At 41.1% G+C, this 17,102-nt stretch overlaps 1 protein-coding gene across 3 annotated transcripts in view; it reads left to right on the top strand.

Annotated features, from left to right (window-relative positions):
- Prkd3 (protein kinase D3) overlaps nt 1–17,102 on the top strand; it is a 74,400-nt gene that overhangs the window by 6,910 nt on the left and 50,388 nt on the right. For all 3 annotated transcript variants that reach the window (XM_052746321.1, XM_052746320.1, XM_052746319.1), the window contains exon 2: nt 647–1,571. In XM_052746321.1, the coding sequence (XP_052602281.1) occupies nt 1,281–1,571 (291 nt within the window). In that variant the 5' untranslated portion in view covers nt 647–1,280. The remainder of the gene's footprint in view (nt 1–646; nt 1,572–17,102) is intronic.

Raw genomic sequence — 17,102 nt, 5'->3', positions numbered from 1 at the left:
CTGTATTCTCACTAGACTGTTAATATATAAAACCACAGAGCTTTGCGGTATTGGGAAATCAATTTGTATCTTTTATGTGGCTGGGATCTTGAGCATTTTACGTCACTGATTTTTGTTTTACTTTCCTGTTTTGCCCCTTCTGGTTTTCTCAGTTTCTTATCGTCGTCGTCGAATTGTGTCATTGTGGAATAACAGTGTTTGATCGTCATAAATTTAAAACACGATAAATTATAGCTGGGTGCCGTGGGGTGGATCTTGGTCTCAACTACTCGGGGAGCTGAGACAGAAGGAGCTCTAGAGCCCAGGAGTTTAAGACTAGTCAGGGCAACATGGTGAGTGAAATTCTATCTCCCAAAAAGTAGATGACTATATTTAGTCCCCATCCCTCCCCTAGGGCTTAGGAGTTAGTGGTGAGGGACAGAAGTATTATTTTAAGTGGGAATCCCTCTCTGAAATTATACCTGTAGTTAAAAAAAAAAAAAAAATGACTGGTAACTGAAGTAAAAATGACTGCCCATTAGGATGCATTTATGAATTGTAAAACTACCACCAGAGATTATCACTAAAAAAATACAGGGATTCTTACGTTTTAAACGGATGTCAAATGAATATCAAGCACTAAAACCCTTTTAAAATTTTGTTCTAGGTTGACAGCATTTCAGAAGGCACCAGCTTTTCTCTGTGGACCCATTCATTCATTCATCGCGAGAAAGATGCTGGTCCTATTTTTAAAAGCATTTTCCTTCAGCAGAGGGAAGTTCGCTCCCCAGGATGGAAGTGAGTCCATGTGAGAGGGCGATTTAAGGTGTGACCGTTGGAGGTGTCCCATCAGTCACTGGAGGAGTGGAGAGTATCACAAACCCAGCTTCGCCCCCAGGAAGATCTCGTCTTGACCAGAGTGACCGGATCTAGCTCGTATCTTCTGACATGACAAGGAAAAGACGGGTAGCTGAGGATGTTTCGTGAATGGTCGGGATCAGCTCTAGTCTGCCGACGGTAACGGTGATGTGAAGCGAGCTACGGATCTGGGTGCGGCCCTAAAGACACACTTCTTCATGGGACGGATGGTGAGAGCGGTAGGACCTCTTGTGCGTTCCGCTGGCAGCGACGGGGTTTGTCGTCATCATCATCGGCATGAGTGGCTCCGCCGAGGCACTCACGCGGCCTGCCCCTAAATCCAGAAGCGCAGTCATTTTTATTTTACTACTGTTACTTTGAGAACGTCTTCGGAACCATTTAAAACGCATTGACAACTGTTTTTCTAGCTTAAAGGAAGGCAGATGTCTGCAAATAATTCCCCTCCCTCCGCCCAGAAGTCTGTGTTACCTGCCACTGTGTCTGCTGTGCTGCTTCCAACTCCTTCTCCGTGTTCAAGTCCCAAGACGGGGCTCTCGGCTCGGCTCTCCAATGGCAGCTTCAGTGCCCCGTCACTCACCAACTCCAGAGGCTCCGTGCACACGGTCTCCTTTCTGCTTCAGATCGGCCTCACACGAGAGAGCGTTACCATCGAAGCCCAGGAACTGTCTCTGTCCGCCGTCAAAGACCTCGTCTGCTCCATTGTTTATCAGAAGGTACTGTGCAAGCTATTTATATCAATAGTTTTTTTTCTAATTAATATTGTTTCTCACACGTCTCTATAATTTATGCATGAAACAATGAAATGACGCATTTGGACTCATCAGTAATTTATGTCCTGGTTATGAGCCTTTTGGGCAATGCACTAATGGAGTGTAAGCCAAAAAGTCTGAAATTTCAGTTAATGGGAACCTGTATCTCAATTTAAAAATACCACTTAGCCCAAAATAGTGTCATTTTATAGTCAAGGGGTTATGTGACATTTCCTTTGATTTCAGAGAAAAAGGTCAGGAGGTAGAGGGCCTAAGACATTGAGGTACTTACTAGGAGGGTGGGACACCAGAACTGCTGAATCCAGTGCCCACCTGCACCTTGGGCTTTCCAGGTGCCCTCCTTTATACCTTTGCCTTCTCTTTGCTGATAATTTCTCATAGAGGAAATTCCGAATCTCCCTAGACTACTATTTGATACAGAAAAGCACACACTCTCTTCCTCTTAACCAGGTAAATCAATTTTGAATATATATGACAAGATTTTGCAAGATGATCGTTTATCATATAAGCACCTCTTGCCCTATCCTGTGCTGTTTTTTTAATGAATCTTAACTCAATGGATTAGTACGTTTTCTATTTATGAATTATTTATCTGAGTTATGTAGTTGGTTTTATTTTATTTTTAATGGACAACCACTTGCTTCAAACATAGAGTCTCTGTGTATAAAAATTTTCTCTTGGGGCTGTGAAAGTGCACAGTTTATAAAATGCTTGCTTCACAAGCAGAAGGACCCAAGTTCAGATCCCCGCACCCACTTAAAAAGCTGGGCTCAGCAGTGTGCACCTGTAACCCCAGCACTAGGGAGGTGGCGACAGACAGACAGCCAGCCGTGATAGTGAAATCAGTGAGCTCCAGATTCAGTGAGAGACCCTGCCTCAAACAGTACACTGAAGAACAGATGAGGAGGACACACAAAGCCACCCCTGGCCTGCAGAAACACAGGCATACACATGTCCAAGTGTGTACACACAGAGACATGCAGTCGCTCGGTGGGATTGATAACTTTGAATTTCAGCTCTCTGTCTTTCGTTTGACTGCCTATGTTTACATAGTTTGTCACTAGCTTCTAATTTAAAAGTAATTAGCAGTCCAAAAATGTTAGAGTTAGTGATAATGGCCTATGTATGGCCTTGTGTTTTAGCAGTGACTTATTGGTGTAAATAAGGCCTAAAGTAGGAGTGACTTGAGACGTGCAGAGTTGTTGATTTGTTTCCTTGGGTTTTTATTTACTGTGATGTATTGGGGTATAGTTGCCCAGGCTGGTCTTTGGACTCTTGGGTCCTCCTGCCTCAGTCCTCCTTAGCTGGGACTACAGACATAGACCACCTCGCCCAGAACTACTTTTCAGCATCTTCAGTTTTATTTCCCTTTTGTTGCATACCACGTAAGTCTTTCACAAATACTTTTGCAGCTGTTTTGTAACTTTTTAAAGTTAAAGGTAATGTTTAAACTTAAGTGTAACTTCTTTTGAGAGCGTAAGAATTCATAACCAATGTTTTGGTGAAATCTATTACTCCTTTCTCAATGTTTAGAATTTTCACTTTCTGTTTTTTAGTTGATAAAACATATGTGTGCATATATCTTTATCATGCACAGCATATTAAAATATGGATGCATTGTATAATGACTAAGTGAGCTAGTTAACTTGATTTATAGCTGGTCACTTAGATACTTGGATGAACTCATTTACTCCTCACGTTTATACCAAGGCATACTGTGATTCTATATAGAATTGTTGTAGAATCAGCTCTATTATTTGTCTACAGGACAACTTTGGGCAAGTGATCTTACTTGTTTGAATAAGTTTCCAGAGCAGTCAAATCCCTGAGTCGGGGCAATTTCCAGTCTCTAATTATAGCTATGAGATTTGGGTCTTCTCTGCAGGAGACAGAGAAATGAGAACAGAGTCTTGAGTGGTAGATGAGAAATCTGAAGGCACCAGCTTAGATGCTGGGATTTCCTTCAATTTCTTACCCTCTGTCTTGTCTTAGAGAACTTGCTCTCTAGCCATCCATCTAGTTTACTGTGTATGTACAGTTTCAGGTTCTGAAATAATTAGTTGAGTGATACTTGAGTCATTATTTTGAACCTCTAAAGAAAAATAGCATTTCCTTATGGTTGTATGTATAGCTTGATGTTCTTGTGGGACTCCCAACAATGGAAGTGGGGGGGGGGGTCTTTGTCTCTCTTGCCTGCTCTTGGGACCCTTTTCCTCCTACAGGGTTGCCGTGTCCAGCTGTGATATGAGGGTTTGTGGCAGGGGTGGGGTGGGGGGTGGGGTAATCTGAAGGGAAGGGGGAGATGGAGAAGGAACTGTGAGGAGTGGGGGGAGAAGAAACTACAGTAGGCATATAATATATGAGAGAAGAATAAAAGTTTAAAAAGAAAAAAGGAGCCGGGCAGTGGTGGCACACGCCTTTAATCCCAGCACTCGGGAGGCAGAGGCAGGCGGATCTCTGTGAGTTCAAGGCCAACCTGGTCTACAGAGTGAGATCCAGAACAGGCACCAAAGCTACATAGAGAAACCCTGTCTCAAAAAACCAAAAAGAAAAAAAAGGAAAGATGGTATTTAATACTCAAATTTGGGTACCAGATTATCTTTCGAGTTAGTAGAGGTGATAATCCCTCTGTAAATAAATGCTTTAGATTTTTTTAAATAATAAGACACTTACATTAATAATAAATAATTAGAGCTGCCATTTGTTGGTCTGTCAGATTCTGTTCTCGGTGTCTTTATACATATTGACTTTTCACAGCTTCACCATGTAGGGTCACCACAGTTATCAAAAAGGAAACAGAAGCACAGAAAACTTAAGTTACTCTCCAAAGCCTGTGACAATAAGAGTTCAGAGCTTGCATTTTTAACTGTTGTGCTCTAGACAACTGCCTGAATTTTTCCGTCATCGATCATCGCTCATTGTGAAATGCCTTCCAGTTAAAGAGACTGTACAGTCAGTAACCCTAGACTCCAGTTCCCTTGAAGCTAACTGCCCTTGTGTGCACCGCTGCCTGTGTAACAAACTGAAGTAAATGGTTCATTTTGTTCTCCATAACAGCTGACATTTAAAACTCTGGAAAGGCGACTGTCACTTGGTATTTTCACTTATAGCTATTTGGGTGGTTTGGTCTAATGGGCATACACTTGCTCTTCTGGTTTCTACTCTGTATAAACTTACTTATGTAGAACCTTCTAAAAATAGACCACTAGATAAATTTTAGGAATTAGATGGACATTGTCCCTGACCCTAAAAGTGTATGGTCTAGTGAGGGAGACACGTTCATTAGTACCACATAGGAAAAGTAGTGTGGGATATTGAAGTAAAAAGTGTCCTCTGTAGGCCAATGAACAATGCAGAAGGCTGAAGCCATACAGAAAATAGTATTAGACTTGGAGATCAAGTAACAAAGGAGGAGGAGGTGAGAAAGATATTCCAGACAGAAGGAATGGGATACGCAATGATAGGGGAAAGGAGTTGGTAAGTGTTGGGGCTAGAGAGATGCCTCAGCAGTTATGAGAGTATACTGGTTCTTCCAAAGGACCCAAGTTTGATTCCCAGCACCCACATCAGGTGGACCACAACCACCGTAACTCCAGCTCTGAGAATCTGATGCCCCTGGCTTCCATGGGCACCCACGTGGCATATACCACACAGGCACATGATTAAGAATAGAATAAATCTTAATAAAAGAAATATAAGTGCTAACATTTAGTAAGTTCCTACTTGGTGCCAGATTTATATGCATTTAATCCACACAGTAGTCTGTAGTACATCTGAAATTTTAGTGTCCATGAGATTTATCTGGGAATTCTAAGGAGTGTTATTTTGATTCAGTAGGTTTATGTGGGTTTGCATTTTTGTTATGGTGATGTTGGTGGTCCTTTGTTGTAGACCTTGTCTTTCTTACTTTTCTCTTGCTGTGCTAAGACACCAGAACCGAAATAACTTATAAAATAAAGCATTTAATTTGTGGCTCATGGTTCCAGGCGGCTAGATTCTATGACCATCATGGTGAGGACCATGGCAGCCGGCAGGCAAGCGGGCATGGCCCTGGGGCATCCAACTGTGGTTTCACATATGGATCCACAACCAGGAGGCAGATGGGGCTAGTGGGGAATGGCGTGGTTTTTTGAAACCTCAAAGCCCACCCCCAGTGACACACCTCTTTCAACAAGGCCAGACCTCCTAAATTCTTCCCAAACAGTTCCACCAACATGGGACCAAGTGTTCAAACATGAGTCTATGGTAGCCATTCTCATGCAAGCCACCACAGACCCATAGATGTCCTGAGTTACAGGGGTGTGGGTGATCTTCGTTTGCTAAAGGAGGAAACTGAAATTTCAGAAGAGAATAATTTGCTGAAAATCAGAGATCAAACTTAGGTCTGTCTTAACTCCAAGCCTCTTTACACTTATCTCTGCACCCTGCTGCCTTTCCTCAACTACGAAAACATTCACACTTGATCCTTCCAAGAGTAGAGATTTCACTGAGGTGTTTGTGTAGCAAAGTGAGATGATCACATCTGTCTTGGAGAGCTTAAAAGGGACTGATAAAACGGCTTAGCAGGTAAAGGTTTTTGCTGCCGAGCCAATAACCAGAGTTTCCTCCCAGGAACCCACATGGTGGACGGAAAATCGACTCCCAGGAGTTATCCTCTGACTTGCAAACTCACACATGCACATACACAAATAAAATAAATATAAAAAACTTGAAAGTCATTTTAAGATGTTAGATGAGTTAGAGATCAAGTTGGGGGTCACAGGAAAAGTATGTTGAGTGAAATTTGACATCCTGTTGAACATAAGGAAAGTGCAGAGCGATAGTTAACATAAGCAAGAGTGAAGGCTGATACTAAGATACAAAATCCAGAAAGAAAAGTCATTTGGGATGGGGGGTGGGGGATATGATACAATTTAGTTTCATCAAACTCTAATAAGATAAGGTTCTTGTGTTCTAGAAATTTCTAGGAGGACTGAAGTACTCTTGCATTGCAGGCTTTTGCGGGGATGTTCATTGGAACCCTTGTGCTCTGCCCGACTGTAGAGTGTAGTTGTTTCTTCTAGAAAAGCTTCACACCTCTTAGTTCTCTTGTTAATAAAACTAACAAGGTTAGGAAAACATGAAAAGGTCTCTTAGTTTGGAGGACCTGAGAAGAAACCTCTAACAGTGAAATAAACCCACAAGGCCACCACCCTATTTAAAATCAGGAAAGAACTTCCCGAATTATTTTTTTCATTTTGGGCATATTTGAAATTTTGAAAACATGTATTTAATATTAGTAGTCATAAAATATAGATCCCATCTCAGTTCTACGTTTTTGCTTTCCAGTGTTACCAATATACTAGGAATCATAGCCTTGGAATAAAAGTTTAAAATTTAATCTTAGATAAAAGATGTGGTTCATAAATTTGAAAGATTTTACACAATTGTGATACAAGGCAAAACCTGAGATGATTTGAAGTGCAAAAGCTATCAAAAAAGAAAAGAATGTCTTTGTTGGGAAGTTGTATTGATAATGTAACAAAGCACACAGTAATACAGACTGCTGTCATGTGTGTGTCCATGCAGGCGTATATGCATGTGTTACACAGGAAATGACAATTAAATATTGTTAAAAGACAATGATTTTTATATTGCCTTATTTTCTGGCACCTTTATGCAGAAATGTGGGATGAAGTGCATATATTTCTGTTTTTCTCCCACACTATTTCACAAAATACTGTTAAATTTTTCTCCTGTGCTATTTCACAAAATACTGTTTATAAAGATTTATTAATTTGTTTATTCTATGTGTGTGTATGTGTGCTTGAGTGTATGTATGTGCACCATGTGCATGCAGTGTGGTTGGAATCCAGAAGAGGGCATAGATCCCAGAACTGGAATTGCCTGTGGATTTGAGCTGCCTGTTGTTGAAGCTAGGAACTGAACCTGGGTTCTCTTGGAAGAGCAGCGAGTGCTCTTAACCACAGAGCTATCTTCTTAGCTCCCTAAGGATAATTTTTTTAAAGAAGATTTGAGGTATACTAACCTGTCATCAACTCCACCACTTTTAAGTTCATGGTTTGATGAGTTTCAATGGTCGCATACAGTTATAACTCCTCTCATTCGAGATAGAAATCATTTTTGTCACCCTAGATATTTTCTTACACCTCTGCAGTGTCTTCCTCCCACTTCCGGCCCCAAGCAACCAACTATTCTGCATTCTTTCACTGTAACCTAACTTTGCTGGGTGTTCAGAAAGATAAATGAGATCATTTCCTATGTAATGTTTTGGTTTTGTTTTCTCTCACATAGAAGTGTTTTTGAAATTCTCATTATTGTATTTCTATAGTTCTTTACATTGCTGAATTAGTCTGTTTTATTAGATATGCCTTAATTCCCTTGTTTACTAATGTACAATAGAAGTGTTTGCAATTTTGGTGGCTATGAATAAAGCTGTTGTCAACCTCCCCATATAGTCTCAATTATGACATGTAAATATATGTTGACTTTTGTGTGTGTGTTTAGAATATGATGGCCAGGTAATTTAATAGGCCCGTGTTTGTGATATCTTACCAGGCTGGTTTTCAGAGGTAGCTGTACACTTTCCCTGCCTACAAATCCCGTATCCTTGCCCGCACTTGATATCAGCAGCCTTTTTAATTTAGCCAGTCCAGTTGCTATATAGTAATACCTCCTCCTGATTTTAATTTGTATATCCTTGTGGACATACATGTTTTCTTTGGTGAAGTTTGTACATACTGTGTGCTGATTATTTTGTCAGCTTAACCAAACTGTCGAGTTACCTGGGAAGAGGGAACCTTAGTTAAGGAATTGTCTTCTTCAGATTGGCCCACAGGCACATCTGTGAGGCATTTTCTTGATTAATAATTGAGTGGGAGGGCCCAGCCTGTTCTGAGGAGGTGGTCCTGGGTTGTATAAGAAAGCAAGGTAAGCAGGCTATGTGGAAGCAGCAGCAACTTTCCTCCATGGTTCCCACCCTGACTTCTCTCAGTGAGGGACCATGATTTGGATGTGTAAGCCAAATAGCCCCGTTCCTTCCCAAATTACTTTTTGTCAGTGTTTTATCACCGCAACAGGAAGCAAACTAGAATATGTTGTTCATCTTATTACAGAGTATAAATATTATATATTAGCAACTTCTATTTGTTTATTTATTAGGTACAAAGTGATTTGGTTTTTAAACAATATAGGATAATTAAATCAAGTTTATAACATATCTCTTGCCTCGGATATTTAACATTTTCTTACGCTGTGAACATTTGGAATTTACTCAGCAGTTTTGAAATACAGGGTATTATTGTCAACTGTGTTCACACCCTCACTGCAGTGTGCAGAAGATCTCAGATGAAAAAGAATCTAACTTACTTCTGTCCAGCTAAGGCTTTGTGCACGTTGACTGTCCTCTGTCTCGTCTCCTCCCCTAGTCCCTGGTAGTCTGTTCTCTGCCTCTGAGGCCCACTGTTTAGATTCTGTATGTAAGCAAGAGGAACATGTCAGATTCGCCTCTGCGTTTGTCTTATTTCACCTGCTGTAAAATGTCTCTAGAGTCATCCATGTTGTGGGCACAGTCACACTAATGACCTCATCCTAACTCGGTCACCTACAAAGATCTATTTCCAGAGGTGACATTCATTCATGGCTGTTGGGGGTGGGCATCCTAACGTGGGGAGTTGGCACCTAACAGTCTACTTCAAGTTCATTTTTATGTGAATTGAAGTTAGGGTCAGAGCTCGCTTGTCTATGTGTTGTGTGGGCATCGTTTTTCTAGGACTGTTGAAAACGCTCTTCTCTCTACAGTCAATTACTTGGTACCTTTTGTTGTGAATCAGTTGACCATACAAATGTTGGCCATTCCTAAATTGAATACTTTGTCTCTATACCAATTTCATATTGTTCTGAATTCTTTAGTTTAAAAACAAACAACGCCGGGCGGTGGTGGCGCACGCCTTTAATCCCAGCACTCGGGAGGCAGAGCCAGGCGGATCTCTGTGAGTTCGAGGCCAGCCTGGACTACCAAGTGAGTTCCAGGAAAGGCGCAAAGCTACACAGAGAAACCCTGTCTCGAAAAACCAAAAAAAGTGCCCTTCATCAGGTTAAGAAGTCCCCATCTGTTCCAGTTGGTGGAGACTTTTTCTCCTGAACGTGTTTGCTACATTTCGTGCAGCTGTGTGTTTTTCTCTTGGTCTCCTAATGTGGCACATTTTCTTAGCTGAATCTTTGGATGTTAAGTAGCCTTGAGGAAACCCACCTAGTCACCATGTATTATCTTTTTCAGTTTGTCTAATTTGATTCATTAATATTTGCTTAACTTTTTCTGCCTTGGTTTGTGAAAGATACTGGCCTGTAGTTTTGCTTTTTTTCATGTCTTTAATTTGGCTGTCAGCAGAATGTGGGTTTGAGAAGGGGTACTAGGAATATGAACCAGGGTTTTTGGATGCCTCATCTTTTCTCTTTTCTTTGCCTCCCTCCTCCCTCCCTCTCTCCCTCCCTCCTCCCTTCCCCCCCTTTTCTCTCCCCTCCCCTTATCTCTCTCAGATTTATTTAATGTATACAGTGTTCTGTCTGCACATATCCCTGCGGGCCAGAAGAGGGCACCAGATCTCATTACGGATGGTTGTGAGCCACCATGTGGGTTCTGGGAATTGAACTCCGGACCTCTGGAAGAGCTGCCAGTGCTCTTAATGGCTAAGCCATCTCTCTCCAGTTTGGGGGATGCTAATACACATATGCTTTACTGTTGAGGTACTGTCCCATCCCTCAGACTAGTGTTGACTTCCCAAGTTGAAAAATGTTCCCTCTTTTTCTATTAAATAAATTTAAATAAAATTGATACTATTTGTGTTAATAGACCTGACCAGTGAAACCATTCTAGGCCAAGGATTTTCTTTGTACTGTTTTGAACTCAGTTTTTATATCAAGTAGACATGAACTATTCAGATTACTCATTTCTTTGGTAAAGTTTGGTGGCCTGGTTAGTTTTTCTGTCAACTTGTTACAAGCCAGCGTTACATGGAAAGGGGCTCGCTCCTCAGTTGAGAAAATGGCCCCATCAGATTGCCTATAGGTTAGTGTGTGGGATGTTTTCTTTATTAATGATTGATGTGGGAGGGCACCGTCCACTCTGGGCAGTGCTACCCCTGGGCAGGGTCCTGGGTTTTATAAGAAAACAAAGGGAGCAAGCCATAAGGAGAAAGCCAGTAAGCAGCACTCCTCCATGGCCTCAGCGTCAGCTCTTACTGACCTCCTTTCATGATGGACTGACTGAGTTTTAAAGTGAAATAAACCCTGTCTCCCCCCAGTTGCTTTCCGTCTTGGTGTTTATCCCAGCAATAGAAAACAACTGATGCACTTAGTAACTTGAATAGAAGAAGAAATTAATTTTAGTTCCAAAATCATTAGCAAAAGTTACACATTGTATCATGTTCATGTCTCTTTAGGTCTGTAGTGTCTCTAGTGAACCACTTATTCATGGTTTGGATCATCGCTGGTTCCTTTCTGTTTTTTATTTTCCCTTGATTTGTTTGGCATGTGGTATACCAGCTTAGCTTTCAGTGGACTAGCCTTTTGTTTAATTGATTTTTCTGTATTGTGGCCTGCAACATCAGTGCAGGATGGGTGGAGACAGACAGATCCCAGGGACTCACCGGCCAGTCAGCCAGCTGAAATGCCATGTTCCATGTTCATGTAAAGACTGTGTCTCAAAAAATAAGGTGAAGGGATTGAGGAAGAAGTCTTGATATCAACCTCTGACCTCTGCACACATCCACTCAGGCAAGCACGCACACACACACAGAGTGCATCATTTCGATTTGTGTAGCTTGATGTCTGTTTTATAGTGTATAATTCTCCGTATGCTGCTCTGTGAATATTCCATATCGTCTTAGTTACTTTTGTGTTGCTGTGATGAAACACCACGGTCGACGTAACTTCTACGAGGAGGAGTTTATTTGGGTCTTACGGTTCCAGAGGGAATGGAGTCCGTCACCACGTGATACGGAGCGTGCACTGGAGCAGCAGCTGAGTGCTCACATCCAGATCCACACACAGGAAGGAGTGGGGAGGGCAGGAAGCTTTGAACGTCTCAGAGCTCACTCCTGGGACACACCTGTTCCAACAAGGCCATGCTTCCAAATCCTTCCCCAGTAGTTCCAGCTGGCACCATGTGCGTAAACATAGGAGCCATTGGGTGGGTAGGGAGATGAGGGGGTTCTGGAAGGAGGAAAACAGTTCATAAAAACTACATCTGCTTCTGAGTTTTATTTATTTTTTAAGGTTTATCCTTATTTATGTGTCCATGTGTCTGTGTGAGTGTGTGCCACAGTGTGTAGGTACTGTAAGAGATCATAAGAGGGCCGTGGAGTTGCTGGAGCTGGAGTTATGGGTAGTCGAGAGCACCTGACAGAGGTGCTGGCAGCCAAGCTCAGGTTCTCTGCAAGAGTAGCAAGTACTCATTATCTCTGAGCCAGCAGTCTAACCCAGCGGTTCTCAGCCTGTGCGTCGTGAACATTTGGGGGCTAATGATCCTTTCACAGGGGTCACCTATCAGATATCCTGCAAATTAGATGTGTACATTATGATTCATAACAGTAACACAATGATAGTTATGAAGTAGCAATGAAATAATCTTATGATGGGGGGGGTCACCACACCATGAGGAACTGTATTTGTATTAAAGGGTCGCAGCATTAGGAAGGTTGAGAACCACTGATCTAACCCCCATTTTAAATCTGTTAAGCCCTTGGTATATTTGCTCAATTCTCAATGTATTTTTCTTTATTAATGGTAATTATATCTTATTTTGAATTTGGGGTATTAATATAACTTTTAGTGTTTACATTGTGATATCTTTTCACATCATATATGTGTATATCTATGTGAACATACATACATATATACCTCTGTGTCTTCATTAATAATTTTTGGGTAGACTTCATAGTTGATTTATGTTTCTCGATCATATTCAGGTAATGGTGGTACATGCACTTGAGAGGCAGAGGCAGGCAGATCTCTGGGAGTTCGAGGCCAGCCTGATCTATAGAGTGCATTCTAGGATAGCCACAGCTATACAGAGAAACCCTGTCTCAAAAAATAAAAAGTAAAAAAAAAAAAAATCACTCACGTTTAATACAATTTTCAATATAGATTCATTAAATTCACAGATTTCTCCTACTTATAAAGGTTTTACTTAGAACTTTTCAACTTCATGATAAAACCAAAAACAGTACATATACAGTAGAAATTATATTTTGAATTTGGAGCCGGGCGGTGGTGGCACACGCCTTTAATCCCAGCACTCGGGAGGCAGAGGCAGGCGCATCTCTGAGTTTGAGGCCAACCTGGGCTACAGAGTGAGTTCCAGAACACAGACTCCAAAGCTACACAGAGAAACTCTGTCTCAAAAAACAAAAAAAAAAAAAGGTTTTTGAGCTTTTCCTGGTTAATGATACAGTATAGTACTCTCACAGTGCTAGGTGGAGGCAGCTACTCGTCAGCCTAAGGATCGTGCTGGTAAACAACTGACACTTTATAGTGTACTCAGTTGCTAAACTATGGTGGGCTGGGTGAATTAAATACATTCTCAAGTTAATATTCCCGGACTGTTAGAAGTTTACTAGGATATATCCCATCAGTCAGGAAGCATCGGTGTGACAGAATTTGCTGTTTTTGGGGGGTTTTTTTGTTTTTTTTTTTACATGTATCTCTTCTGTTCTTGGGGCCTTTTTGGGGGGGGGGGCTTTTAATTATTTCCTAAATTTCTGTTTTCTCTCCTCCCTTGGTTGTTTTTTTATTTCTTTATTTGTGCTTTTTTTCCTCTGAAAGTCCCTTTCAGCACTTGCTCTAGTGCAAGCAAGGGTCAGCCATCTACATCCTTTGACCAAACCGGGCTATCTTAGTTTCATATTTCCTGTTGTTGTGGTAAAATACCCTGACTCGAGGAGGAAGGGTTTATTGGCTCACAATTCCAGGTGACAGTCCATCATTGTGAGGAGCCCGCCAAGCAGCAGGAACGGGAAGCGGCCCGTCCCGGTACATCCACAGTCAAGAGCAGAAAGCGGTAAATTGATGCTGCCTGCCATGCCCAGCTCTTTCCTCCACAATCCAGGATGCCCTGCCCAGGGAATGGTTCCACAGACGGTGGTCTGGGCTTCCTGCCTCAATTAATTTAATCAAGATAACCCCCCACGGACAAGCCCTTAGGTCACCTAATCTAGACAGTCCCTTATTGAGACTCCTTACCCAGGTGAATCTAGATTTTTTATCAAGTTGACAGTTAAAATCTAACCATCACAGGGGCCTGTGGTCCACCTGCTTTTGCATTTCCGTTGACGTGCAGCGTGATTATTCATTTACACAGTCTGTACAACAGAGGTGAGTGTGGCAGATAACCGTATGGCCCTCTCAGCCTGAAGTGCTATCTGGCATTGTACGGATGTTTGAGAATTTTTATTCCAGTTGATATACAATAGACATCCTTTAAGTGAGTGCAGAGTATCTTGTGTATAACGCAGTGTGTACCTCAGAACCCTGTATTTCTGCTCTTCTCGTCTGTGCTATTATTGTCAGATATTTTGTTTCTACATACTTTCAGTTCTCGTTATTCATGGTAGTCATGCTGCACAGAGCTACTGCAAAGCCTGAGTTAGCCGATGAGGTCCTCTGTGCCTGGTAGAAATACAGGGTAGATGTCCATAAGCTTTTCTTCACAATGCTTTCTTCACCCAAGACATACATGATTTTATGTATGTTTCTGCTTAAGCTTGCTTTACTCAACATGCATTGCTGGTTTCCCCTGCACTCTTCCCACATCCAGTGGCACTGGAATGCATTTCTGAACAATGCATATTCAAGTCAGCCACCGTTCAGAACCTTTAGACTAACGCAAGTCAGTACACTCAAACAGGTAAATGATAATAGGAAGATGCCTTTAAATAGTTAAATTACGTATTTATGAGGTTGCGATCTCATTTTTCTATACACCAGAAATAGAGTACTTTTTATAATACTGCAGTTCAAAACTTCAGGGACATCTCTTTCTAAATACAGGTTAATAAGATAGTTGACTCTGGATAGAAAATAAAAGCTGGTGGCGGCTTTCTGTGGCAGTCTGTAAAGAGCTAAACAGAGTGATACTGTTTTCGTTTGCCTAGAGGTCCATTATCTACTACTACTGCTTCAGTTGAATGACTATTTGTGGGGCACTTACTTTGTTCAGTCACAGTACTAGATCCTGTGCAGACTCCCGAAATGAGAGGCTATTTCCCTCCCCCTAAGCATGTTATAGGAAAGTTGAGTGAATGTCAGATCAGCATAATAGAAGGTAGCTCATGCTAAGAGCTGAAAGAAGATACAGAATGACAAAATGACTCAGACTAAGGACCGCTGCTATCTTATTGGAGAATTATGGAAAAAATTAAAAAAAAAAACTTGATTTTTTTTTTTTGCTTGTGCTATCATCGACCATAGTACTTTACATGGAGAAACAGACGTCAGATGCTGGTCCAATGCCTTCCTGCTGTTCTCTGGTAGCTTGTAGCCTGGGTAGAGCAAGATCCCATTACCATTGACATCTTTGGCAGTTAGCAAGAAAGCAGAAACAGGTCGTTATGCACATACAAACTCCTCTTTCTTTCTTATGGTCAAATAAATAAATTTTTGTGATTGTGATTTCTAGTCATGCTATAAATTTGATGTAAGATAGACTGAGTTACTCAAGAAGTTCACGGTGACCTCTTCCCCACCCCTCCCACCCCCTTACTCACCAGCCATTAGCTCGACAAACATCTGTAGTTGCTAGCAATGAGCAAGTGACAGAAATATGTGATTGCTTCTATAAGGCATTATGGTGATGGTTCCCAAGGCATGTCTGTGGGCACAATTCCTGTCGTGAGCTTCAGACACCCTAGTGGCCCGTTAGTTAGGACTTCATGATCATTGTTCCCGTCCTCGGATCACCCTTCCCCTACTGTGTTTCTTCTTGAAGTATGGGCATGCTAGGTGACCTGTATTTTAATATTCATTGTGCTCGTTGTGATTGCCCTTATCTTGGATGTACGTGCCGTAAGTCTTAAAGCTCCATGAGGTCATACATCATGTAGCCACAATAAACAAACACTCAGATATTTCTTAGTTGAATAAAGAAACTCCTAAGAAACAGCATGCTGTCCTACTTAAAAGCGTAAGTTTTGGGTCAACTTGAGGTTCATCTCTACCACTTAGGAGTTGTGTGACCTTGCTTTCTTATGTGAAAAGTGAGATTAAAATACTGCACGTTTTTGTATTGTATACACATATATATGTATCTTAGATGTGTTTATAAAATTGATTTCTCATTACTTATCACACAGTAGTTACACAGTAAATGCTAGCTTATCAATACTACTTATTAATTTGATCTTAGTGGTCTCCAAACTCTAAAACAAAAATAACTTGGAACTACTATGCTTTGAGATCCTTTCTGTTCAATATGTAGAACTGGTCAGTAGTGATCTATAAATAGCTAAAAGCTATTACCACTTAGACTCGTGTTGATTTTGTTTTGTGCTTTATTTAATACACATGCCAGAATCTTATGTTATATAATGTAGAAGGTCATTTAGTTTTAGTTGAGTATGATCAACTATAATCTGTGTGCTCTGAAGGCTGAGGTGGGAGGATCTTGAATTTGTGGCTAGCCTGGGCATACACTCTGAAAAAGAAAAGGAGGCAGACAGCTGGTTCTCCCTTGGTGTGTCCATTGTTCAGTTTTCTGTGAGCACCTCTAGTGGATCCTTTGACTGGGGTGGAAAAGTACAGACTTTACTAGTGACACTTGGAATTTTTTTTTTTTTTTTTTTTTTTTTAGCTTTTCTTGAGCTACATGTGTAAGCTCAAGAAAAGCTAAGAAAGAAATAATTCTTTTTATTCCTCACAATGTATTTTTTTTAGATTAATGGTGACTATATGTGACCAGAATCATATAATTTTGAGTTCAACTGAATTAACTAATCAGTTAATTACTATGGCAGCAGTAGCTGAGCTTTTTTTTTTTTTTTAATTTCTATACACTTAGGACTGAATGAAATCGAGATACTCCAGCATTGAATTTACATTTCCAATTATTAAACCACTAGGAAGAGCCTGTAGTACCAAACGGGTAGGAACATTACATGAGATATATAAGGCCATCTGCTGTCAGAAAAGGGACAGGAAAACTAACTGAAAGTACAAAATAATTGCATTAAGGAAAAGGGTTTGGAGAGGGCTGGAGAGATGGCCTCACTATTAAGAGCACTGGCTGCTCTTCCAGAGGACCCAGGTTTGATTCCCAGCACCCACATGGCAGCTCACAACTGTCTGTAACTCCAGTTCCAGGGGATCCAGTACCCGCTTCTGCTCTCTAAGGACACCAGGCATACATCTGGCAAACCGTCCATACACGTAAGATAAACTAATAATGTTTTAAAAAGTAATAAAGAAAACGGGAGTCGAGAA

The sequence above is a fragment of the Peromyscus californicus genome, unplaced genomic scaffold (assembly GCF_007827085.1).
Source record: "Peromyscus californicus insignis strain IS unplaced genomic scaffold, ASM782708v3 Scaffold_1__1_contigs__length_55948999, whole genome shotgun sequence".
NCBI lineage: Eukaryota > Metazoa > Chordata > Mammalia > Rodentia > Cricetidae > Peromyscus > Peromyscus californicus.
The sequence above is the reverse complement of the archived record's forward strand: the minus strand, read 5'-3'. Positions and strand labels throughout refer to the sequence as shown.